General features: G+C 40.0%; 1 protein-coding gene across 2 annotated transcripts in view; it reads right to left on the bottom strand.

The window, feature by feature from the left end:
- The window catches only part of mpped2a (metallophosphoesterase domain containing 2a), a 107,081-nt gene extending 90,831 nt beyond the window's left edge, over positions 1 to 16,250 (bottom strand). Inside the window, exons 1-2 of one of the 2 annotated variants that reach the window (XM_023298899.3) lie at positions 15,827 to 16,250; positions 13,502 to 13,776 (exon numbers count right to left, since the gene is read on the bottom strand). In XM_023298899.3, the coding sequence (XP_023154667.1) occupies positions 13,502 to 13,614 (113 nt within the window). In that variant the 5' untranslated portion in view covers positions 13,615 to 13,776; positions 15,827 to 16,250. Of the gene's footprint in view, positions 1 to 13,501; positions 13,777 to 14,541; positions 14,692 to 15,826 lie in introns of those variants that run through there. The other variant, XM_023298900.3, reaches the window with a different exon arrangement.
- Positions 16,251 to 25,091: the final 8,841 nt, after the last annotated feature.

Here is a 25,091-nt window from a genome sequence, read left to right as displayed (position 1 = left end):
CACAGCCCTTAATTGTGCTGCTGACAGTCTGCATGGCTGCAGGGCTGATGGGAGAAAAGGCTGAGGAGACGCTCGTGACGGGGCCCCCGGGGGCCAAACACCAGCCGGTAGACTGGAGGGAGGATAAACTAGTGGAGTCGTGTTCACCTGCACAGATTAAAAGCTCGTCACTACAGCACAGCACGGGTAGGAGGGTGCATCTGCACAGAAAACATAAAATAATTATAAAAAAAGCTGTCTCACATGGTGCAAACCCGGGATCCAAGGTATCCAAATAGTTTTTTGCTTTGGAATGCATTCAAATCTTTTTGCACTTGTCATACTGAAGCTGATTTAAATGGTCCAACAAATTAGTCGTGTTTCCTCTTGTGATGGCATCAACTAGCAGACACAGCTGACAGAAATATATTTCTCTCAGGTTATTTGCTCATCTTGCTGTGCACGTGTGGAACCCGCATGTCTACAAACTGTGTCTTCTTTATAAAGTTAAAAAGAAAGTGCATCCAAGAACCCTTAAATCAGAGTAAACTATATTTTAAATGGGATTTCTCTCGCAGATTACTCATGGAAAATGAAAACCATGCAAGTTTTGTTATAAATCAAGCAGCAGTTTCAGTTTATTTACTTTACTTCACATAGGGCTTTCTAGCAATGTGACTATTGCACAAACTGCAATGTAAAAATGCTAAAACTATATATTGTGCAGCCCTAATGAATGTAGACAAAAGAGAGAACCTGAAAACCTTAAACATGCAAAACCTCTTCAATACAACACTGAAGGTCATTGCTTTCTAACCTGAGCTTTCAAACGCTTTCTGTAGCTCTTATTAGAAATATTTTCATAAATTCAGGTATGCAAAGCACAAGCTAAGATCCACTAAGCCAAAACTCAGAGACAATATTTCTTAGCATGCATTTGTCATTGTGCATATAGCCTGTTATAGTATATATACTTGTATTTTTATTTCTTAGTATAATGTGCACTTTAACATTTTATACTCATATTTTACTACTACACTATACTACTGCTTAGATTTCTAAAACTTTGAATAGGGGCAACTGTAATGTGTGCAATTTCCCCTCTGGGACCAAAAGTTTTTCTGATTCTGATTTGCCAATGTAGAATAATTTTTGTTTTTGCCAGCACCAAAGTAGCAAAATGAGAATAAAAACAAATAATAGTATTTTTTTCCCACCAGTTTTATCAATTTGAGTTTTGTTTACTCAAATACAATAGACATTTTTGTGCATGAAGTAGTCAGAAAAAATACAAAAATGTCTAGATTTCTGTCTGGTTGAATACAGACTCATTACCTTTACTGTGCGCTGGCCAATTAAGCTGCATTTTGTGTCAAGTCGACCCCCAAAATGCCCAGTTTCAGTCAGGAAAAACCCTGAGAGGATGTTCTTACACAGCCAGGACAGAGTCACAAGCAAAACTACTAAAAACTGTATGCAAGTCTGTCAGATTCATCAACTAAATCTGAATTTTGCCCTGTTAGTTCCTGCACTGCTGCTGCTCTTAGACAATATTGTACAACTGAAGCATTTATGTTAAATGAAAGAAAGGATTTGCAATAAAAAGTAAGTTTATATGACTTGAAGTACAATTTACAGACAGGCCTAAATTCAGCAAAATAGAAGTCGTACAAATGGTTGCCATCTGCATCATACAATTAAGAGTTTTCTAAATATACCAAAAAAGCAAAGAGTTAAAGGATTCCGTGTGAATATGTTGCTGCTTCTGTTAAAACAGAAACGATAATGGAAGTTAAACCTGCTGAAAATCGTAGCAGATTTCTTTTCCTCCACCAAGTTCAATCAAAACTCTGCTTCAGATGGAAAACATTTGTATGTAGTTTTTCATTACAAAGATGGAACTGATCCCTCTGACACGGTGTAGATCACTCCTGTGAGAAAATACATGACCTATTTCGGTGCCAGTTTCATCATTTTGTGAACATAAAGAGAAAAGGAACACGCATTGTACGAGCTTCCACAAGAAATAAAGCGACTTCAGAAATGAGTCATCAGTGACGGCAAACTAAACACACTTGAAGCTGCATAAACGGCCGAGTTGTCACGTTGAGAAGTTGCAGGTTTCACATCGCTTTGGGTTTTTCTTTTTCCATGTCGGAGGGGGAAGTTACATTGTGCCCGCCGATGCCAGGCTCCAGGGCCTCAAAGGACCAAAAGAATCTCAAAGACATCAAAAGGACTTCAATCTCCAAAAAAGCAGACCTGTCCAATGTCAACTGTCACTTAACCCCCACCAGCGGCACCAGCAAGCAGCAGCACCGACCCACCGGGCTGCAGCAGCCGGTCGGGGGTGGAGAGGGAACTTAATCAAGGGTTCTCCTGTTACAAAAGCCCCTCCACTCCTACCGGCAAGCAGCGGCAGGCCGACAGAAACAAAAGGCCGCGAACTGGGACCGCTTCTTTGTTCTCGGGAGAGCTCGAGTCTGACTGCTGTTCCTCCACAGACCCTTCCAGAGGAAAACGGAACATAGGTGAGGCCGCCGCTATTAATTGGAAACTCTTTTAGGTGCCATTGATTCATAATTACAGATTTCCGGGCCACCGAGGTGTTTTCGGTTGCGGAAAAGTCCTATTGTGGTGCATCAATAGCCTCATAATCATAGTGAATAGCTCTTTCGTTATTATTCAGGCCGATGGCGTATTCGTGCTCGCCGTTTCCTTTATGGGAAATAGGTAGGGGGTTATTTTGCTCTCAGTAGGGTCTATGTTTTGCGACAATGTCATTTTCAGTCCACACAATAGCAGTCGGTAAGTTAAATTATGTTGATCAAGACAATATATTGATTTAAAAGTTATTATTTCAGTAAGTTTTTTTGTCTCCTCCATGTTTGTCACCAGTTTCGGAGCAGGAAAACATCAATGCCTCCTTAATCCAACCTAAAAAAACAACCGACTTGGTTGTTTATCCAACATATTTGAATCAACGTGGGTGGAAATCAAAGAAGTCTGGACCCAGGCTAGTGTTTGTGTTACTGCTGACCGACCACAACCACCAAACAAACATTAAGCAGCAGGAAAACTTCACATAAAGCAACTGTGGAAAACAGATCTCATAAAAAATGCAGAACAAAATCCTGCTTGACATGTTTTACCTCCTAAAAGTGGATCATCTGTCATCTGGGCATACTTTAGCTTTAACTGTCCGAACCTGGCAGTGGGTTTGAAAAGCATGTTGTCATTAAGAAAATTACCAAAATTACACCATTTATCAGTGCCAGGAAGTGTCAAAGCCAAAATATAATATCAGAATTTTAAGCTTTCCGACATTCCTTGAACTGCTCCTCTGTGACACGCAGTTTGATCAACAAAATGAGCTGATATTTCAGTGAAAACTTCATTCTACATATCTCATTTAAAAAATGAGCAAAAATAAACCGTTTGTAGCAACCACATTCTGTAAAAACCAAAAAATTCTGTGGTCTTCGGCACAACTACTAAGTCATTAGTGACTCAGCTGCCAACAACTGTGGCATGACAAAAAATCAGGGACTTTTCAGCTTGAACTGGGTTGAGCTGCAGGCAGAGCAGACAGAAAGCATGCACATGCATAACATACCACAGATGTTTGACTTCATACACGTTTACTGGAGAGTCACTATTGCTTTCCAGTACTGGTAACACCTGTGGGCTCTTGGAAAATGTTGTATAATGCTAATTCCAGGTTTTTTCAATGTTTGTAAAATAAACGATCACAGAAGTGCAACTTTCAATTTTTCTTTTTTTATGATTCATGGTATTTTAACTGAGTCATACTGCTGAGTCTTCTCTACTCATAGCCATGGTTGTGCTGTTTTCATAGAGGTGCAGGACTTTATTGTGTAGTGAAAATAAAAATGCAGGTTCAGAAGTTTGAATCCAGGCTAGTGTTGCTTTTACTGCTGACCGATTACAACCACATGATGCAAACAAACATGAAGGTGGAGAAGCAGCAAAGAAATCCTCACAAAACAACTGTGGGAAACATTTCTGACAAAGGTTACTTAACTAAATCCTGCTGAACATCATCTGGACACACTGTGGCTTTAAACCAGACACAGAAGAACACAATGGATGGCGTTTACCTTCAGGTTGTAGCTGCACCAGAAACTAATAAAACACCAGTATTGCAACAATTATAGTTCGCATTTGTAGCTGTTGCTACCATAGGAAACAATAAAAAAAGTTAAAACACATGTTTGGCCTCAGACGTGTAACTCAATAGTTCTATTTCTCGAAACCAAGAGGATAAGGTTTATTTATAGCTGCGATGATGAATAGAGAAATGAAAATACACAACAGAGCCTCCCAAACGGCTGGTTCACCTCGAGAACTCAACATGAGCATTTATTTTTCTCGTTTGTGTTTCTATTAAAGGGGGGTGAAAACACTGACACTTGTGTTGTGTTTGATGGTAAATCTCCCTGCTTTGCAAGTCACACATTATTCCACAATTAAATTGCCAATTATCTGAGCATCCTCAAAGCAGTTCCCAGAGCTGAGGGGTTCTAGTAAACAAGATTTCACTTGTTTATCCACAACAAGAGACAAGAAAGAGCAGAATCCTCTCCTGGAAAGAGACACAATCCATTTCATGGAGGAAATGGAGTCACATGAGCAGAAAAGCTACTATTACCAACACAGAGATAGAAATGTCCTGTTTAATTATCATCCCGCCACCTCGACCGGCCTCCTCTGTCACATGACTCCGCCTCCCTCCGATACACAAACTCATTTTATGGCTGAATTTCACTGCGCGCCATTTCTAACAGTATCAGCTCTGAAACAGGGACAGTTCCTCTCGCTGTTCCAAAACCAATTTCCTCAACCACACTCACAGCTCTGTTCCAATTTTCTAGGAAAAAGGAACTGTGGCACATAAAAAAAAAAATCCTTAAGGAGTTCATTAATAAAAACCAGGACGGTGTTGGAAATGAATGTGTGAAGGCTGCGTCCTTCTGGTGCTGTTTCCTCAGCAGCTTGTGTCAGAATATCCACGTGTATGGATGCAGGCGGCAGCGGCATTAAATGATTCATATTTACGAGCTCCTCAATTATTCAGAGGGCGGGAATAATTAACAAGGCATCTGGAGAAGAAGGAGTTTGTTAAATGTGGAATATTTTTTTTAGCATGCAAGGAGGTGGGGGTGGTGGAGAATTTCCATTTCCCAGCATTAAAATTAATGCAATGAGCTCAGGTGTCTTGAGTGAATGATGCTTTCTACAGAGTAAATAATAATCAGGACAGAATAATAGTGTCAAAAGAGGAAAAGAAAATATTTTGTGTGCCACAAGTTTTATTAGAATTGTGATGCTTCTGTGTGAAGATGTAACTGAGCTGCGTTAGAGGATGCTAATTTCTAACAGGCTGCTGAGATCAACAGTCAAGTAACCAACCACTGTACATCTACTATGTCCAGTTCAATCCTACCGGGGAAAACAGTCCGACTACATACAACAAAAACAGACTGAATGCAGCTGCATCTTTCTGCCTCAGTCAAACGGCTCCAGTACACAAGCAATAATGCAGTCTGAAGTGTCCTGATATTGGAAATAACAAACTAAATAAACCAGATTCTTCACTTCACAAGTTTTGTTTTTAGAAATCTATGCCTAACCATTCTGTCTTCCTGAAAGTATTCAGGAATGTTCCATGTAATTACAGATTTTAGCCAATTTTCCAAAATATTTTCTTCCTTAATTCCCTTAAATCAGGATGTCTGTCCTACCATCTTGCTTTGTACAGAAACTAGAGCTCCTAATCCGACTGCAATTACTCCGGAGCCAAAAAGCATGAAGTATTAAAAACTATTTATTACTTATTTGCTTTTTAAAACCACAATTTTGATCTTTGTATAATAATCAGGAACAGTTCTTGTCCTGTTGTTTTGCATTAGTCCTCTGTAACCCAAAACCAGCTGGCAGGTATAAAAGGTATGCTATCCAAATTTAAGCCTAAATGCATTGTATTTCTACAAAATCACGTCATTCCAAGTATCTCAATTAAACATGCAAAAATAAGGCATTGGGTTTAACCCGTTTCTTTAAAACAACAAAAAATTCTGCACTACTTGGTGCAACTATAAAGCCATTATTGACTAAGGCATGACCAACAGTCCTATGGCAAAAAATTCAGGCACTATTCGGCTGAACTCCAGGCTGTGTTTAATTTAAAAGGCAAACAGTTAAAAGTTGATAGTATATAGAGTCACTATTTTTTTTTACAATATTGGTGACACCCATGGGTAATGTTGACTGTGGGCTTTCTCAATTTCTGTAGAATAAATAATCAAAGAAATTCAACTTTTGTTTTTTTCCGTTTTTCTGATTTATGGCAATATAACTGTGTTGTACTGCACGGAAAAACAGACTTGTGTTATGTCTCCTTCTAGTCATGTTTGTTGTTTCCATAGACTTAATACTGCAGTGAAAAATGAGCCCACAGTGAATAAATATGTGACAGGAGGAGCAACGCCCAGAAACTTGTTTGAGTTCAGAGGGCTAAAGCTCCATAAATCACAGATTCGTAAACATGTTTAAATACTAATAAATGAAGACAAGCCAGACATCTCTTATGTGCGGTGGAATTCCACCTGCATGACTTTGTTTCTACGTTATACGCTGTTAAAGACCGAGCTGCACACATCTGTTGGATGGATTTGTACAAAAACTAACGTAGTGCCTTAGTGCTGTTATTGAAACTTTTTAAAGAATCCCCAGCCCTAATGGAAACATCAAATTTAAATCTCAAAGTGACTATCGGCTGCAGGAGAGCTGTAGGTTTTTACGAGCAACAATTTACTGCTTTTCAACACCCTGTTGACAAAACTTGGAACTGAACTTTAAAACCTGAAACACAAAAACAAAGCTGGTGGCTAAAGCAGGCAGACTGTGAAACTAAAAAAAGAACAGAAAGAGGCAGACACCGGCGTTCGTATTGACAAATGTTTCCACGGCCGCTCTGACAGCTCTTAACTCAGCAGAGTCCCATTTTAGGTGCCATTTAGAACAACTCTGAACGACGAATGGACAACAACTTTGTGAACCAGGTTCCTCTCTCTTCGGCACCGCCATTCAGCCATCATTAAAAATCCCAGCATGTTTCTTTTAGCGATACTGAACCCATGCAGGGAAACTCGCTTCATAATCACAAACATTCTTTAAAAGGGTTTACCGATGGAGTTAAAAAGGAAAATTCCTCTTTGATGCATTAAAGATGCGCGCACACACGGACCAATTTCAGAAATACAATTCAAGATATAAGCAGATTAGCAGAATATCTCTTCTGTACAGCGCTGATAAATCAGATTATACGTCTAATGACACCAGCGTGTCTCCCGTCTCCGACCCGGCAGCACCGGGGAAGTCGTTTTTCTCCACCGTCTCAGGTCTGCCGGCCCGCACGTCGCACAGATCCTGTGGGAATCAAATAAATTAACACTCCGAAGGTGTTAATGGCGTAATGCAGTTAAATCATCGACTGAGAGATGCCAACACATCTGCGATCGAGATCAGCCACAAACAACGTCGTCCCTGCACAATCTAATTTGCTGCACTTGATTAACTCTGTGTTATTTAGGGTTTGGATCGCTTTTCGCCCTGCAACGCTTCATGCAGCCGCTTCAGTCTGTCACACCTTCATACTCCAGTGGATAAAATGCTCGCAAAGACATTCCTCACTAAGATGTGACCTTCAAAAAATGTGTCAATTTATAATAAATTGAGGACAACTTGTCATTTATACGGCAAGAAGAGTTCCCAAAAATGAGGATTTGTTGTTTTTTTTCTCTTTTCTATCAACTTTTATTTTAGACAAAACAGAAGATCTGAAGATGTCATACTGGGATGTGAGAAACTATGATGGCTTTCCCTCCACTTTCGACATTTTTGAAGAATTAATTAAAGGAAAACAATCTACAGGGTAACTGATTGTTAAGACAACCATTAACTGCAGCACTGCTAGGATTTTAATTGCAACCAGAAATGTCTTTTACAAGAACACAGCCCAAGGAAATTAAGTGTTGAGAGCAGTGGCAAATATTAGAGGTCGACCGATATGGGATTTTCAAAGGCCGATGCCGATACAGATTTTTAAAAAAATTTTCAGCCGATGGCCGATATCTAAAGCCGATTGTAGAAGCTGATTTTTAAGGCCGATATCTTTTTTTTTTTTTTAAAGCACATCGATTACAAAAGGCAATGTAAACACTAAAAGTATATACGTGTATATATTACAAATTAAATACACTGCATTTTCTCTCTTACCAAGAAACAAATCTCTTACCTGTTTTTTTTTTACCAAATAAGCAGGTGTGGAGCGAGGCTTGTTGTTGCCTGGCTCACTCGCTCCGCTCATGCTCCGCTCTCTGAGTGCCGGGGGTCCTTCTAAGGGAAAAGCGGTCGCGGCAGCTGCCCGTACGGGTGCCTGATCACAAATCGGCTTTTTATTTGTAAAAATCGGCCGATGGCCGATTTTGGAAAAAGTCCATATATCGGCCCAAAATATCGGCCGGCCGATATATCGGTTGACCTCTAGCAAATATGATTTGCTGCTAATGCGTTTCTGAGGTTAGCCAGTACCCAGAACTAAGAGGGTTTAACCCTCTGAACTCCAGGAGCTTCTGGGCGTTTTTGGCTCCTGTCACACTTTCACTCACTGTGGGCTCATTTTTCACTGCGACACAAAGTCCTACACCTCTATGGAAACCGAACAACCACGACTAGAAGTGGAGAGAAATGTCTTCTATAAGGAATCACACAGTTATAATGTAATGAATAATAAAAAAGAAAGACCTTAAGTTGAATTTCTGTGATTAATGTGGAATCCACATGTACCAACACCGGAAAAAATGATGACTCCACAAAGTATAAATATTTCACTACTTACATTTTGTGTCTGCCATCAATGTCAACACAGCCTGCAGCTCAGCTGAAAAATCCCAGAATTTTTGTCATGTGACTCTTTGTCGACACGTCGTCAGTCGTGGCCCCCTGGTTGCATCAATGAGTGCAGAATTTTTAGTTTTTTGTAGGATCTGGTTAGTGTAAATGGTTTTGTTTTGGCATTTTTTTTTTAATGACGTAAAATAAAGTGATTTTGATAAAATATCACAATACTAATGTTATATTTGGGGTTGTTTTCCCAACAGAGCAGCACATCATGAAAACCATTTTTCATGTTTTTAGATTTAGAGTTCAAAAAGATAATATAAGGTTTCTTGTTTTACATTGTTAGCTAAAAAGAAATATGAATATTTCTATTCATTTTTGGTTTGGAACAGCAAAAGTTTTTGTTCTCAAAAATGCCCTGATCCACTCTGTGTGCATTCTTTAATAACTTGATTTTATAAAATTGAAGTCTGAACTTTCACATGCATCTATTTTTGCCTCAAGTTTTTCATATTAAGTTAGTCTGAGAATCCTGTGTCTGTCCATGCTGTCTAAAGGACTGAAAACTTCTTCCTGTTAGGAGTCCTTTTGCATCAAAGGACACAGATTTTTTTTTTTTTTTTTTTTTTTTACAGAATCTGGTTCGTCCCAGCAGGTTTTATGAAATGAGACATATGGAATAAAGTGTAATAAATGGTGTAATTTAGGTGCCGGCAGGTGTTGGGGCTTCTTTACTCCTAAAATTGTTTTTGAAAAGCTTTTTTAAAAGGAGTCTTTCTAGTCTCGACTCTCCGTCTGTTTGTCTGTCTGCGCGTCGGGCCTTCCCGCAGTCTTGCCCAGATCCTGCTCAAATTGGATTCAAAGCCATTAGCGTCCCAACTCGAAGCATATGTTCCAAGTTGCTGAGCGTTTCATTTCACAAGACGAGGACGACGACGAGGACAACGAGGGGGCTGAGGATAGGAGGAAAGAAAAAAAAATAAAACACAGACACCGCAGAAAAATAAACCAGACACAAACAGGGCTGCACTGAGTCTGTCGCTCTCCTGCAGACAAGAGACAGAGGCGTCCTGAGCTCTGCAGAAAGCCCACTTTGACACCAGGGTCACGTTCCTGAGCATTAGCTTGTAACTGCCACCGTGTTGCCTGCGTGTTTGTCAGTCTGACTGCATGACTGTGTACGTGCTCCACATGCACGTTTCATATACCTTCCACGGCCACACAAAAGCCGCTGCTGTGCTCCATCTGAGAAATCTAAATATTCCGGGTGAAAAAACATTAGAGCAGGGGTTATATTTCAAAAAGCAGGCAGCCCTGTTCACTTGATTTCTTTTTTTTTTCCTTTTTGCTTACAGAGCAATAAAAACTTTTATTTACGTCCGAATCCAGTGGATGCAGCGAGAGAAGGAACGGCAAGCAAAGTCGGATCATTATCTCCCAAATCTAAACAAGCCTTTACTTTCCTAGAACAGAGCTCGTATTCTATAAGCACTTAAACATAGCGGGGGGATGGGTTCATAGGAGTGTGTGTGTGTGTGTGTGTGTGTGTGTGTGCAATCCCAGGGTTCCCAGTCTGAGTTTAAGAATGACAGGGTAAAACACTGCAGGCTCTGTGGAAGCCAGGAAACAGCCTAATGTATTTATCCAAACACATATCTGCTGAGAGGCCCCACGGCTTCAACACATCCCCTTCTGCAGGGGCTACACCTCCTAAAACTACCACAGTGCAAATGGAAAAAGCAGCAGGGCCGCGCAATATGGGCACAAAATGATTATACTGATTATAAAGATAAACACTGTGATTATTTGTTCCGATTTTCAGGAAATGTAACTGAATTTGTGCACCTTATCCACCGTGTCGCCGTTTTATTTTTCAGCGCTGGTGTTACTCACTGCTGTCTTAATACGTCATTTAAACTAAATAAACTTCTTTTTTTCCCAGCTGCAACCTAAAGGCAAACAATCGGCTCTTACTTGCTGTCTGGAATAAAACTAAACTGTCTCCAGATGACAAATGAGGATCCACTGTGAGACATGTTTTCAGGATTTTCCTCTTAACACATCGGGCAGATTCGTTCTTTTTCCAGCTTCGCTTGTTTCTCCGTTTTCCTTCCAGAAGGAGGTTTTATTTAAGGCTTCTCTCACTGAATTTTTCTTATAGACAACTGGTGCAACACTGCGAATAAAACATCAGATATGAACCAAGAATTTCGAGGGAAAAAAACACTGTCAATCAAAGAAGCATAAAATAATAATAAATCCAAAAATAAACTGAAATTTCCACAAAAATATAACCTTGCAGAGGTCATTCTGTCTTGTTTTAAAGCCAGAAAATATTGCTCCTATGTTCTATTATTTGACGAAAATGAAAAAGAATTGATGCAGCCTCTTCAGACATCAAACCGGCCTGTTCTGGTGGATCCTGCGCCGCCTGGCATGTGTTAACCTTGATTCATATTGAAGCATTTGGCCTGATTTATAGCCGTCTTTGTCAGCCATTAAAACGGACTGACGTAACACAAACTGATAGGTGACGTCGTCTTCTTTTTCCACATTCGATGCCCCGACGCTGGCTGCCCTGCTCAGAGCCTACAAATCCCGAAACAACAAAATCATGCAAACACGCTGCCAAGACCTGGAGGAAGGTACGACTCCCATTTAGCTGTTTACACGATCTCATCCCTCTAAAATAATCCTGTTTATATGAACACACAGAAATATGGCATTTGAAGTAAACAATATTATATATATTAAAAAAAAACAACAACTTGTTTGCCAGATGTTGTTGCTCCCTAAAATGAAGCTGTGCAGCTGGTTAACTTTTCAGCTCTGCAGAGATCTCGCACCGCTGCCCCAATCTTCCTCCAGCTCTAATTTATCTGAAGTTGTGATGTTTATATATCTCGTTATCCATCGCACATCATGTTACAAACTCCAGATCTGAGCTTCAGTATCAACGTCTCGGTGCAGGTGTCCCAAACTGTCTAATATCTGATGCCCATAAACATCAAATTCAACCAGATAACTCCAACTTGTGTTTCTGTTTAACTTCAAACTTAAGTGTAATTTCTGCCTGATTAGAAATACATACAAAAATACAACTTCATCAACTGTTCTATCATCCTCTGAAGCAACTGAGGAGACAAGTTTTAAAGAGAAGATCACAATAAAGTCAATCACATGTTCATTTTGCAGCTTTTTAACATAACTTGCTTGAACTAACAATCTGTGATATCAGCACGTCTCTATTCCAACAAGTAAAACAGAGGAAATATCGTTTTTCAGCTTTACTGTGATTTTCCGTCAACAATTTAATTATATCGTAAGATCTGGGAATTGCACAGTTGCATTTACTTTTAATGCCAAATCTGTCAGTAACAATGGCGACTGTGTAATTAGCGCTCAGTGTTGGCATGAGCTGTATTTCCTCATGTAATTGGTGTTTCTAAAACTCAAAGTAGCATCAACTTATTGAGAAGCAAATCACCGTCACGACGCTCCACATTTCATTATTTTGGCCTTGTTTTATTCACCCTTACGTGCTGCACAAAAGATGCAGACAATGAAGACATTTGAAGGACTGTGAGTAAGATTCAAGTGACAGAAAAACTCCACTCTTAATGATGCAGTAAACGCCTTACAAGCAGCACTCTGGAGCTCTTCTTCGGTCTGTTCCTGGCTCTGCTGCAGGTTAACTTCACACACAACACTCTCAGCAAATATTAAAAAATGTCTCTAGCACACTGTGCACGCAACCACGACCAACAATCAGACCCAAACCTTTTGCAGAAGCTCAAAAACTGCTCTAATTGGAAGGAGACTCAACGTGAGCAGCGGCTCTGTTAATATGTGTGCACAGATAAAACTCACGGCGCTGTGATGAGTGTGTGCGTGGCCAGGGCTGACGGGTCACAGCGGCCTGACCCACTAATGAGAGGCAGAGCATAACCGCATCAGACAGGAGCAACGCTAAGTAACTGGTCTGATAAATAAATAAAGAGAGCGGCCTAATGCGGACAAAGCGCCCGCGCACCGCAGTGACACCATGGCACAAATGATAACAGTCTCATGGCACGACCACAGCAAACTGCGGCGAGTCGTCCACGACACACGACAGCCAAGATAAACACCAGAAGTCAGAAAATCTTCTGCTCAAATTTGCAAGACCCTTTGAAAGAAAGCAGTTTGTATTCGGTGTGTGCAGAGTTTAACTCGCCACCCTCTGCTAAAACTTTCTAAACCGTAAGATTTCACTTCCCCCAGTCTTGCATCAGTACAGTTTATACTGTTGACAAAATTTGTCCCTGCCAGCCACCATACTCATTCTGAGCACGAGCCAATTAAATCAAAGAATAAACAAAGACCCTGCATCAAAAAGGGTCCTGATTGGCTTCTGGATGCACCTAAAAATAGTTTGACACTTCATGCAAAACCTGCCAGTAACCATCAAAGCATAGAAAATGTCTGAAAAGCATGATGCATGTTTAAAAGTTACACCTCCTCACTAGGCAGTTTAAAGCTGAAAACAGGCAGGATGTGTGAATAAAAACTAGTCATGGGTTTATTAGTGCAGGTAAAAGATGTGTGTGTGACTTACATGTGGACGTGTGGAGGTTGGAAGCGGCTCTGGTTGATGTTGTAGTGTGTGAAGGCCTGCGTGGGGTTGGAGCTGTACTCGTCCACCGTAATGGTCACTTTGCCATGAGCCATCCTTCCGCCGTTTGGACATGAGACGCCGTTCGTTCACCGGGATTCAGCAGCGAGCCGTGCGGCGGTCATCCTTCAGAGCCGCTCAAGAAGCCCAGGAAGTCTCCCACAGCAGCAGCAACAGCAGCGACCCGGCCGACCAACTCGACCACGACACACTGCAGTCTGCACCGACACACACACACACAAATCAGCTGCTTTCACAAGGCTCCAACGCACCCACACACAAAGGTTTTTCACACGACAAGCAACACAAAACCTCCCAGAATAAATGTGCACACTTTTGTTGTTCAAAAACACTGAAATGCACGAGAAAAAAACTGCAAAAAACAAAGTAATGAAACAGCAAACAATTTGCTTGTTTGGCTTCTCAAACACAAGCAGAATTGTGACTTTGATTTTGAAAAAGAAAATTCCTGATCATTCCAATTAGAATAAAGCAGCGAGGCAACTTAAAGAAGACAATTAGCAGATTCATTCTACCTTTAAAAGCAATATGGCTTTTTGTTAAAGAGTCTGCACACAACTTTTCTGGATTTTTTAATTGCTGTTCTGCAAACTAACGTATTCAAATGTAAAAAAAGATAAAAATCACTGCAGGCGTGACCTCCGAGTCATCAGCCCGTTGAAATTAAATAAACCGAGATGGAAAAGCTGCTGCTGCTGAACTGTTGAAAAGCCTTGAATAAAAAACATGCATGAAGCAGGTCCCCTTTGACAATCACCCTGCAAAAAAAAAAAAACGCAAAATAAAACAAAAGAACTGCTTTTGTCAGTCCAGGCCTGGTGCTCCAATCAGTCTGCCTGCTCTGGTGTCTTTGCACGACTGCACAATAAAGATTAAATTAGGTAAAACTGCAAAAAAATTAAGGAAAAACAGCTGAAATTCTGCACGACGAAAGCATTTGTGCATCCTCAGAGCTCACTCACCAGGTTTGCTGTGTGTCTCCCTCCTGTCTGACCTCCCTAACTGATAGTAAAGTGGCCACTGTGGGCTTGACAAGCGTTTTTTTCTTCTTTTTTTTTTTTATACCAGCAGACCTCCTGATGTAGCCAAGCACAAGGAGGCGGAAAAAAAGAAGAGGAAAAAAAAATGGGAAAAAATGGCCCTCAATTTAACAAGTCTGTCATCTCTTTTGGAGGGAAATCAACAAGCTCCATAATTCATTTGATGGTTAAATCCTGGGATGCAGCGGTGTGTTAAAGAAAAGAGAAAAAACCCTTTTCTTCCTCAATTTAAACAAAAAAAAATAAATAAACTGCCCTATTTTCACCTAAAGCATTGATTTGTGTTTTCTGGGTCAGATGGATGCAGCTTCCTGTGAGGTGTGCTATGAATTTAAGTCAAAAAAATGCATGCCCAGGTGGGAAAAATCATTTAAATTGAAAAATAAAAGTCAAGCATTGCATTGTAAAGTTTAGAAAAAAATGGGTGGGGGGGAGATAATGAATCCTGGTTGCTGTGTGCAGAAGCAGAAAAAAACACTTCACCTCTGCAAGGCAAAAAATAAAGCTGCACTAATGTTGCTGCAGCTGCAATAAAATGAGCTTTCTGGTTGTTTTTTATGCAAAATCAGGCGGAGAAATTGTGTTTATTTGTGCAGCATGCTCCACAATCTCCTCTGTGCATGTGAGTGAGCTGCTGAAACTCGCCTGCCTGCCTCTACCTTATGGCTACAGTAGCAGCAGCAGCAGCATCAACTAGCTGTGTAGCTTAGCTGCTACCAAACCTGCCCTGGCAATAGATTTTTATTATGCACGCTGTAGCTTCGCACGGAGCTGCTTTACCCCCCACGACAACGGCGGCGGACACACACACGCATTGGACGCCGGCGTACGAAGCTAACTTCATGGGTAGAAATCACTCCGGTGGAGCGGTGAGCGGCGGACCGGGGGTGGTGGGGGTGAAGGCGAATAAATTGACCCTTTCTGATACCGTACACGGTGCGAGGATATGCGCCGCTTGCACGCAGAAAAACAAAAGAAAATAAAAAGAAGAAAAGCTCCGTGCAGCGGGGCTTGAACTCTGCTCCGTGGATGATAAAAAAAGAAAAGAGCCGGAGGTGGTCAGTGTCACAGCACCGCCGCTAACCTCCTGCTCTTCCTCGGAAATGACAACCACCTTTTAACCGACGGCTTTGTGTCAGGAATTCCTCCTTTCCTGCCCTCTCCTCCCTCCCTCCCGGTTCAAAGCCAAGCAGAAAGGTTGCTCTACCTTCGTCGTGCGGTGCCTCTTTTTTAAAAAAGATATCTGGCCGGAGAAAGCGTGTCGGGTCGGGGTCGCCCTCTACGCGGCGGCGGCAGCAGCGGCGGAGGGACGCGGGTCCATGCGGCGGCAGCAGCAGCAGGGAGAGCGGGGGAAGGTTCCTCGGCCGTCCGAGGGGGAAGGCTGCGGCAGTCCGGGGCGGGTAAAGGGGCAGAACCTTCGACCCGGCGGGACCTCGGCTGGCTCCTGTGGAAGAGAAAACCAGACAAGGAGAGAGCGGAGGGGGCTGAGAGAGAGAGCCGGAGAAGGAGGGCGAGAGAGGCTGACAGAGCGGAGGGGGAGAGACGGGGGAGAGAGAGAGAGCGCGGCTCGGTGTGGCGGAGGGGAGCCGGAGTGCAGTGAGTCGGAGCTGCCACTGGGGTCAGAGAGCAGAGAGAGCAGGAGCGAGCAGGAGCGAGCACAACCCCCCGCCGCCTCCCGTGCGCGCCCCCTCACCGGCGGGCACACGCTCAGAGAGGCGCGAGGAGGGAGGGAGGGAGGGGGGGGAGGGAGGAGGAAGGAGCTCGCGCAGTGCCGCTCTGCCTCCGTGCTGCGTTCAAGGGATTCCGGAAACAAACACACGCAGACCAATAGTTCTGTTTTCAGTTTTAAAATGAAATTGTGAAAAATAATAAATACGAAATTAAACGTCAGAGTTTTGATATGAACCCTCAGAAAACAATCTATTCAAGGTTTGAAAAAAGAAGTGTGTAGGTTTTTTCAACTTAAACATAATTTTGAGGTAATATATCAGTTTCAAGTTGCCATAAGCTGTGTGATGAACATTTTACATACATGTTTTTTTCTATTACATTTTTGCTTTTTCCCCCTTTTCTATCTATCTATCTATCTATCTATCTATCTATCTATCTATCTATCTATCTATCTATCTATCTATCTATCTATCTATCTATCTATCTATCTATCTATCTATCTGTAGTTTTCACTTTTTTTTCAAAAAGACTAAATATGTCTAAATATCTCAAATTTCCAAGTTTCAGAAGTGTGTCCAAACTTCTGACTGGTAGTGTATTTTTTTTACACTACATGTATTCTCCATGTTATATATATGTGTGTGTGTGTGTGTGTGTGTGTGTGTGGACACATGCACATTTAATTTTTTTTCCCTTATTTTCGTGACAATTTACATTGTAGATTCTCACTGACGGCATCAGAACTATGAATGAACACATGGAATTATGTAGTAAACAAAAAAGTGTGAAATAACTCTAAACATGTTTTATATTCTAGATTCTTCATAATTGCCACCTTTTTCTTTGATTATTGCTTTGCACACTCCTGGTATTCTCCGGTTGAGCTTCATGTGGTAGTCACCTGCAATAGTTTTTCACTGCACAGGTGTGTCTTGTCAAGGTTAATTTGTGGAATTTCTTGCCTTCTTAATGGGGTTGGGGCCATCAGTTGCGTTGGGGAGAAGTCAGGTTGGTACACAGTTGACAGCCCTATTTGACAGCTGTTAGAATCCATATTATGGCAAGAACCAATCAGCTAAGTAAAGAGAAATGAAAAGCTTGATCAACCTCCATGTCTGCAGAACAGCTTTAAGTTGTAAAACCCATTTATTGGGGTTCATGGGTTACTAGAGAGCACCTGTCAATTATCTACCTAGTCGTATGTCCATCAAGCATCCAATGTTGAGAAGTGACATGACTCCTTATGTCCAAAAAAACCCTCCTGGGGACGCAAACTATAAATACAGTAGTGAATTAGGGCAAAATTATTTAGCAGAGGGCAGAATTTTTGCTATTTATTGTGACTCCACTTTGCCTTATGAAGTTAACAAAGCCCAAATTCTTAATAACACATATTTTTATTCATTTAGCCCCAATTGCTTTTTAAATATAACTTGCTTTTCTAAAGCCAACTGCATGATTGTTGTTGAAAGTAAGAAACAGGGGTCAAATTGTTTTGGAGCCCACCAGAGCTGAGCTTTATGTCGTTCAGTATCACAGTATCACCAAATCATATTCAACTCCTAAAACTGCTTTCAGACAGTGTATTGTGCTGAACAAACAATTGTAGAACATCACCTTCATTTCCGTTTTTATTGAACAGCAGGAGGATCCATAACAGAGAGAAGTGGCACAACAGGTAACCTCACTGTTTGTTTTTATCAGTGGTAGGGATGACGGTGTTTTCTGAGCTATTAAATGCAGCTTATAATAACATCAGTAATTTTAAAAAAGGTCCCCCACTGTGTTTATTTGTGTATTAGCCTGTATGACTTCAGTCCTTTGGGACTCACAGACCTTTAACATGTTGTTTAATTCGAATTGCCACAAGGTAGAGAAAGTAAACAAATAAAATGAGACAGAAATAAGAGTACTTCAGCTTCTCCCTTGTAGAATCAGGCTGTTTAGACTGTTAGCTTTAATTGGAGATCCACAGTGTCTCTGCAATGCCACCAACACATTGGAGGTGAAAGGAAACTGTTTGTTCTACATTACAAGCTAACATTTAGAAATTTCAGCTGCAACAGAAACAGCCTTTGTTACTCTGGGCAGTTTTATTTGTAGATTTAACTAGCTTTTTATTGAGGAAATCGTCTTTATTTCTGCTGTCTGCAATCTGTGACCTTCAGCCTCTCTGGATGAAGGCTCTTCCTCTTCAGAAATCCTAATTTAACCTCTTTAATATGTTGCAAGGGCTTTATTTAACTAACTGATAGCTAACAGACCATTATTTGTGGTGACACTGTGAAAAATATGTGCAGTTTAGATATCACAGTTTGTCAGTTTTGATCATTATTAGCATCACTTGCTAACGAAACAGCTTTTATAGATAAAGAGTTCATCATTTGTAACTAATGAGTTATTTTTGCTTTATAAATGAGTAATAAGTACATGTCTGAATATAACCTGAAATACATGTTTAGGAAATAAAAATTAAAAACAAGATTAAGGGATGCATAGTTGTCACATTTTTCCTGAAAATTACCACTAAGTAATAACGCACCCTCTTTGAAGTGTTTATTAGCTGATTACACACAACTGAACTGCCCCATATTGTCATTTTTAATTAATAAATATGATCTACCCATATTTTTTGACCAATTTTGTTTTTATTAGGTCAGTCCATGTAAGTTCACATAGTGGTGCAGCTGTTTATTACCATTTTCACAAGTCAAAACATCAATAAAATGGAACTTTGGCTTATCATCGTTGCCATACATCAAATTCTACTGATGTTAGGGACAATAAAATTTGGTGAAATGTCGACCAAAGACTGTATTTTAGTAGGAAATATGGATGCATTCATATATATACACACTTACGGGAACGTTTTTGAAATCCATACCACACTTGTTTGAAAATTTTGCACTTTTTATTATTTTAAAGGGTCCAAAATTTAAAATGTGGCTTCTGCTGGAGTGATTCAACTATCTGGATCTGCTGAAAACAAGCCTCACCAAATGTCATGGCCATGGGAGATACTGAATGCTTAAAATGCCTTCCCGGGTAAGATGTTTTGTTTTTTAGATTGAAAATACAAAAATTCCCAGGTCTGAAAACAGGTGGAATTCTCAAAATTCAGCCCAAATATTTACAGATCCTCGTCTTGGCTAACAAATAACAAATAAGTAAACTCTGGACAAAATCTGAGAATGTGCAGCAAAGTATTTTGTGAATTCTGTCTGAAGTGGCACAGACTGACTCTGTTGGTAAATAAATTAATGTTTGGTGTTGAATCTGAAGCCAGAATTTTTACACAAGACAAGGTTGTTTCATTCTGTTTTTAAAAGAAATGGTTTGTAAGTCATAATGAATGGGTTAAAATGGTTTTTGAGAAATTTGCTAACGCATGTAGATGTGCAATACATTATTATTTTGAACATACAGGTTCCCAGGTTGTGATAAAATACATCTGTCTGTCTTACTTGTTTCTCCACTTGCACATTGATAGAACACTGGCCACAGCTGACTTAACAGAAGAATGAGGAAGATTTATAATCGCAGATGACGTCTTAACAGGAGGATGAACACCAGAATGAGGGATATTTCACAACCTGGCAACCTAAACCTATAGACGCTGAGAAAAGAAACTGGCCGTGAAGAAAGCTGCTGGGCTTTGGGAGGTTTACTCCAGGCTGTCAGGCTTCACATGGCAGGGCATAATAAGAAGGTTATTGATTGATTTTATTTCATGAAGTCATGTGCAGTACTCAATATTTTGGTTGCTGCACCTTGAACTTGTTTGTATACCTGCACACGTGCTGAAACTAATTGATTATCTTGGAGATGATAGGCAGTAACAAGGAAAATCAGATGTACATGTATTTCCATCTTTTATTTGTGAATCCGACACCTGAACGCCACATTTTTTTCTGCTAGCTCCAGCTACATACTGAAATGCCGACCAACACAAATGCTGACCTGGAATATTTCTTCATAAGATCACAGATATGTGGGAAAACGGTGCTGGAGTGGAGAAGGTGTTGTAGAATCTATGATTAGAAGATAGCGCGGCCCCACTGGGTTCACAAGTAAACAATACTAATGAGTACCTGTGGGAGTCCATCACACAACCTGAAGTGGGGCAACATAGTTTCCAAACGGGAAAAATCCTGCAACTTGGCTGACTGTGTGAAAACAGCGTCCTGATCATCAGGGTTGAGCTCCATGATTATCAGTTCACTAAATTATAGATGAAGTCTGGGGGAAGGTTTGTCTTGAAATGAGGAAACGTGTTGGAATGCATCATTTTATTGTTGCTTTTGGAGCCTTCAAATGAGGCATCCTTCATTTAAACCCTCTGAACCCCAAGCAGTTTCTGGGTGTTTTTTTTTTTTTTTTCATTCACTGTGGGCTCATTTTTCACTGCAAATTAAAGTCCTGCACCTCTATGGAAACAGAACAATCATGACTAGAAGGAGACCAGAAATGTCTATTGTACAGTTTGACACAGTTAGAATGTCATAAATCATCAAAAGAACATGCTAAAGTTAAATTTATTTTAGCATTTACTTTACAAAAAAATGAAAGTAAGGTAAACAGGTAAACTCTGGAAAGATGCTTCACCATGCTGACTGTATCTTTCAACAACTACTAATAGTGTTTATTAGGCTTCCTGCATTTATTTTATTGATCCAGATGTTTAGTAGCTTCTCAGTCTCGTTTGTCATCTCCTCTCTGTTCTGTGGAAACACTTTCTGCAGTTCACCTGAAATCTCTGAATTTTTGTCATGTGACTGTTGGTCACAGGTGAGTTGCTCATGACTTCCCAGCTGCACTGAGGAACCCTGATTTTTTTAGTTTGCTGCAAGATCTTTTGAGTGCAAATCATTTATTTTGGGGGAATTTTTGAATGAGAGGTAGGATGAAGCGATTTTGATGAAAAATAAAAATTTTGAGCTTGGTTACTTTCCCAACTGGAACTAAATGACACATGTTCAAGGACTGTGATAAAGTATTCTTTCTGGCTCTGATAAACAGTATAATTTTGTTGGTTTATTTTAAAGCTAAGATACCTTTCAAACTTGCTGCCAAGCTTTTGGGTACAGAGTGTAAAAGCTTAACAAAAGCCGCCACACTTGCAACTCAGCAGCTAAAAACATTCAAGCAGTGAAGTTTCTGTAAGGAGAAGCTCTAACCTCATTATCCACTTTTACCAGTAAGCATTTATCCTTTTGAAAAAGGTTTAAAAAGCAGCCACGATCACAGGTGAAAAGACGTTTAGAACAGGTTCAAAAGGGAAAATTGTCTCAGTTATTGTTTGAAACAGAATGTTCACATTTAGACCATATTTCACTGGGATTTGCAAAAGTGAAAGTTTTCATCCTTTGATGTGCAAATGATTTCATATCTTCATTGTGGAGCCGACCCAACAACAACAACAAGATAGAATCTATCAAGGGGGCACTGTTAAAAAAAATGATGATCCTAGCAACGATTCAGTAACCAAACCATGAACCACATCCTGATTTCTACATGTAGTCGTTGCTATTAAGACAGTGTTATACGTTATTCATCCGTGAGTACATGAGGGCCAGTACGATATAAATTTTAACATCTCCCCTGTCTGCAAAGTCCATGCACCACTCAGCCCACGTCCATGTACGACTGAAAAATTTCTGTCTGTGGACAACTACACTGCAGGATAGAATATGTAGATGCAACCTACTGCACATGTCTTCCAAGTGAGCTCCTACACAACTAGTATAACAACAACAACTAAATATCCAACCAAAATTTTGGGCTACACATGGATCTGTCCAAAGGAATCCATACAGACTCTCATGGACTTGGAGAAATTATGAACTTTACATCACATGTAGCCAGTTGATCCTCTCAGATGCAGAAAGTACAGCCATGAACAAAAGTTTCCATACATTTAGAAATACCATATACTGTATATCATGTCTGTCTTGAGTTTACAATGACTCCTAGAACTCTGAATTTTCTATGGAGGAATCATTAAAACGTGCATCTTTGTCACAATAAAACAATCATGCATTTTGATTCTTTTATAGATTTATTCCAGGTCTTCTGGAAATATGACCAAATCTGGCTGTGATAAAACTGTAGCACGCATTTTAGAGGATCTGTAGCTGCTTTGAAATGGATCTAAGTAACTTGTTCAAGTCAGTGATTTGCTTTTTCAGATCTTTGCTGAACTCCTCCTGAGTCTAATGAGTGGATCAAATGGGGCTGTTTTAAATTGGCTCAGAGGAGTCAGCAACTGTAGTCAATCATAATCACTCCCAAGAAGTTAAGAGGCCATGCTACTAAGAACATTTGATTACCACAGCTTTCTACATCAGTAAAACTGACAAAGTTTCTGTACGTACAAAAGTTTGGGGTCAAATAGAAATGTCGTCATTTTTGAAAGAACAGCAGTTTTTTCAATGAAAATAAATTAAATTATTCATAAATACAGTCTAGACTTTGTTAATGTGGTAAATGACTGTTCTAGCTGGAAATAATTGATTTTTTTAATGGAATATCTCCATAGAGGTACAGAGGAACATTTCCAGCAACCATCACTCCTGTGTTCTAATGCTACATTGTGTTAGCTAATGGTGTTGAAAGGCTCATTGATGATTAGAAAACCCTTGTGCAGTTATTTTAGCACATGAATAAAAGTGTGAGTTTTCATGGAAAACATGAAAAAGTCTGGTGTATATTTATGGCCCAGTAGATTTTGTTATATTTCCAGAAGATCTCTAATAAATCAATGAAAGAACCAAAATGCATGATTGTTTTTTGTGACAAAGACACGAGTTTCAAGGATTCCATATTAGAAAATTATTAAAGAGTTATATGAGTCATTGGAAACTCAAAACTACCATGATATACATATATATAATATAATAGTGTATGAAAACTTTTGTTCATACCTGTATAACACAGACCTTTGTCTTGTGCTGTTTATGGTGTCGAATCCAAATGACTTAGATGGTTTGGTACCATTTTTAAAGCAACAATATCGTGTTGAAGTACCAAGACCGGTTTGTTGCACTTGTGAGCTGCAAATTTTGAGTTCTTTCAGTCTATGGTCATGCTCAGTGTTGTGTTTATTCTGTCTGTCTATTCTGCAGTCTTTAATGCAGCTTTCACTTGTCATACAACACTCCGGTTTTCTTCTCCTGATGAGATCCTGTCTTTAGGGTGAACCAGCAGAGAGCTTCGTGTGTCGAAGTCGACAGTAGTTTCAGCTGATAATTCAATGTGAACGATAACTGCACAGAACAGTTTGTAGCTGGCGATCAATCACGTCTCACATGACGTCAGCGTGCCAGCTGTAAGTTATTGTCCACTTCTGAGAAATGAAGGTGTCCCACCACTTTCATCACGGTTAATGACGCGTCGCATGTACAGCACGTCCACAGCTCATCGCCACATGTGCACCACATATGCGCAGAACTGGTAAAAACATCTCTAAAACACACAAACTTTGATGAGAGGGATGAAATTAGATGAATTATTAGCTATTTTTGTACCCAATGTTGTTTATAATGGTGCAGCTCTCGTTTTCCATTCATTTTCTGTGACTGAACTTGATGTTATTACACCAAGTTCAGCTGCAGTGTTACTCACAGTCAAAGTATCAATTAGGCAAACTGTTCTCAAACATTAAAATGACACATGTAGCCTGTAACACTACATAATGAAGGGGAACCAGAAGTTAAACCTTTTATTACAGGGATTTTAAAGAATATACACTACCGTTCAAAAGTTTGGGGTCACCCAGACAATTTCATGTTTTCCATGAAAACTCACACTTTTATCCATGTACTAACATAACTGCACAAGGGTTTTCTAATCATCAATGAGCCTTTCAACACCATTAGCTAACACAATGTAGCATTAGAACACAGGAGTGATGGTTGCTGGAAATGTTCCTCTGTACCCCTATGGAGATATTCCATTAAAAATCAGCTGTTTCCAGCTAGAATAGTCATTTACCACATTAACAATGTCTAGACTGTATTTCTGATTAATTTAATGTTATCTTCATTGAAAAAACTGCTTTTCTTTAAAAAAAAAATAAGGACATTTCAAAGTGACCTCGAACTATTAAACAGTAGTGTATAACTAAATGACAGTTTTTGGTCTGTGTCATCTTTAAAATCACTGGAAAGCTAACTGCCTACAGACAAACTTTAAATAATGCATTAGGATTTAAACGCTGCCAACGCTTTCTTTTTTCTGCTGAGAGAACAAGGTGGTGTGATACTAAACTCTGCGTCTCTTCAGGTGTTTTTCATCTCATTTCGCTCCACTCTGCTGTAATCTTTTAATCCTGTGAAACATTTCATTACACATCGCTGCTGTTTTGGATGCCTTTGCAAAGTACATGCAGTTTTGCTCTTAAAAATCGATATATTCAAGTTGATATTTTCCTCTAAAGGGAACTAAATGATAATGTTGAATTGCTGCCCATCACTGAGCTCAACAGCAATTCAAATCAGTCAGGGAAAAAAATATATAAAGAATTAATTTGTCAGTGCCAAGGCTATACCTTTTAATATACTGATGGGATTTTTGATGAGAAAAGGCTGCATGGGACGATCCATAATGGACTCGTCTGAGGGGCTCCAGCACATTTACATGTCTGCCAGTTGAGGCCGGACTGGCTTTTTCTAATTTTACTGACATGCTTCAATTTCCCAGACCCATCAGCACGTCCCCCCACTGCCACAACAGCCCTGCAAGTCATTTCCATTTGACTTTTCTCTTATCTGCTCAAAAAAAAGGCATTTCCATCTACTAGC

Source organism: Amphiprion ocellaris, chromosome 1 (assembly GCF_022539595.1).
Source record: "Amphiprion ocellaris isolate individual 3 ecotype Okinawa chromosome 1, ASM2253959v1, whole genome shotgun sequence".
NCBI classification, from domain to species: domain Eukaryota; kingdom Metazoa; phylum Chordata; class Actinopteri; family Pomacentridae; genus Amphiprion; species Amphiprion ocellaris.
Note: the sequence above shows the minus strand (reverse complement) of the source record. Positions and strands in the feature narration are given on the sequence as shown.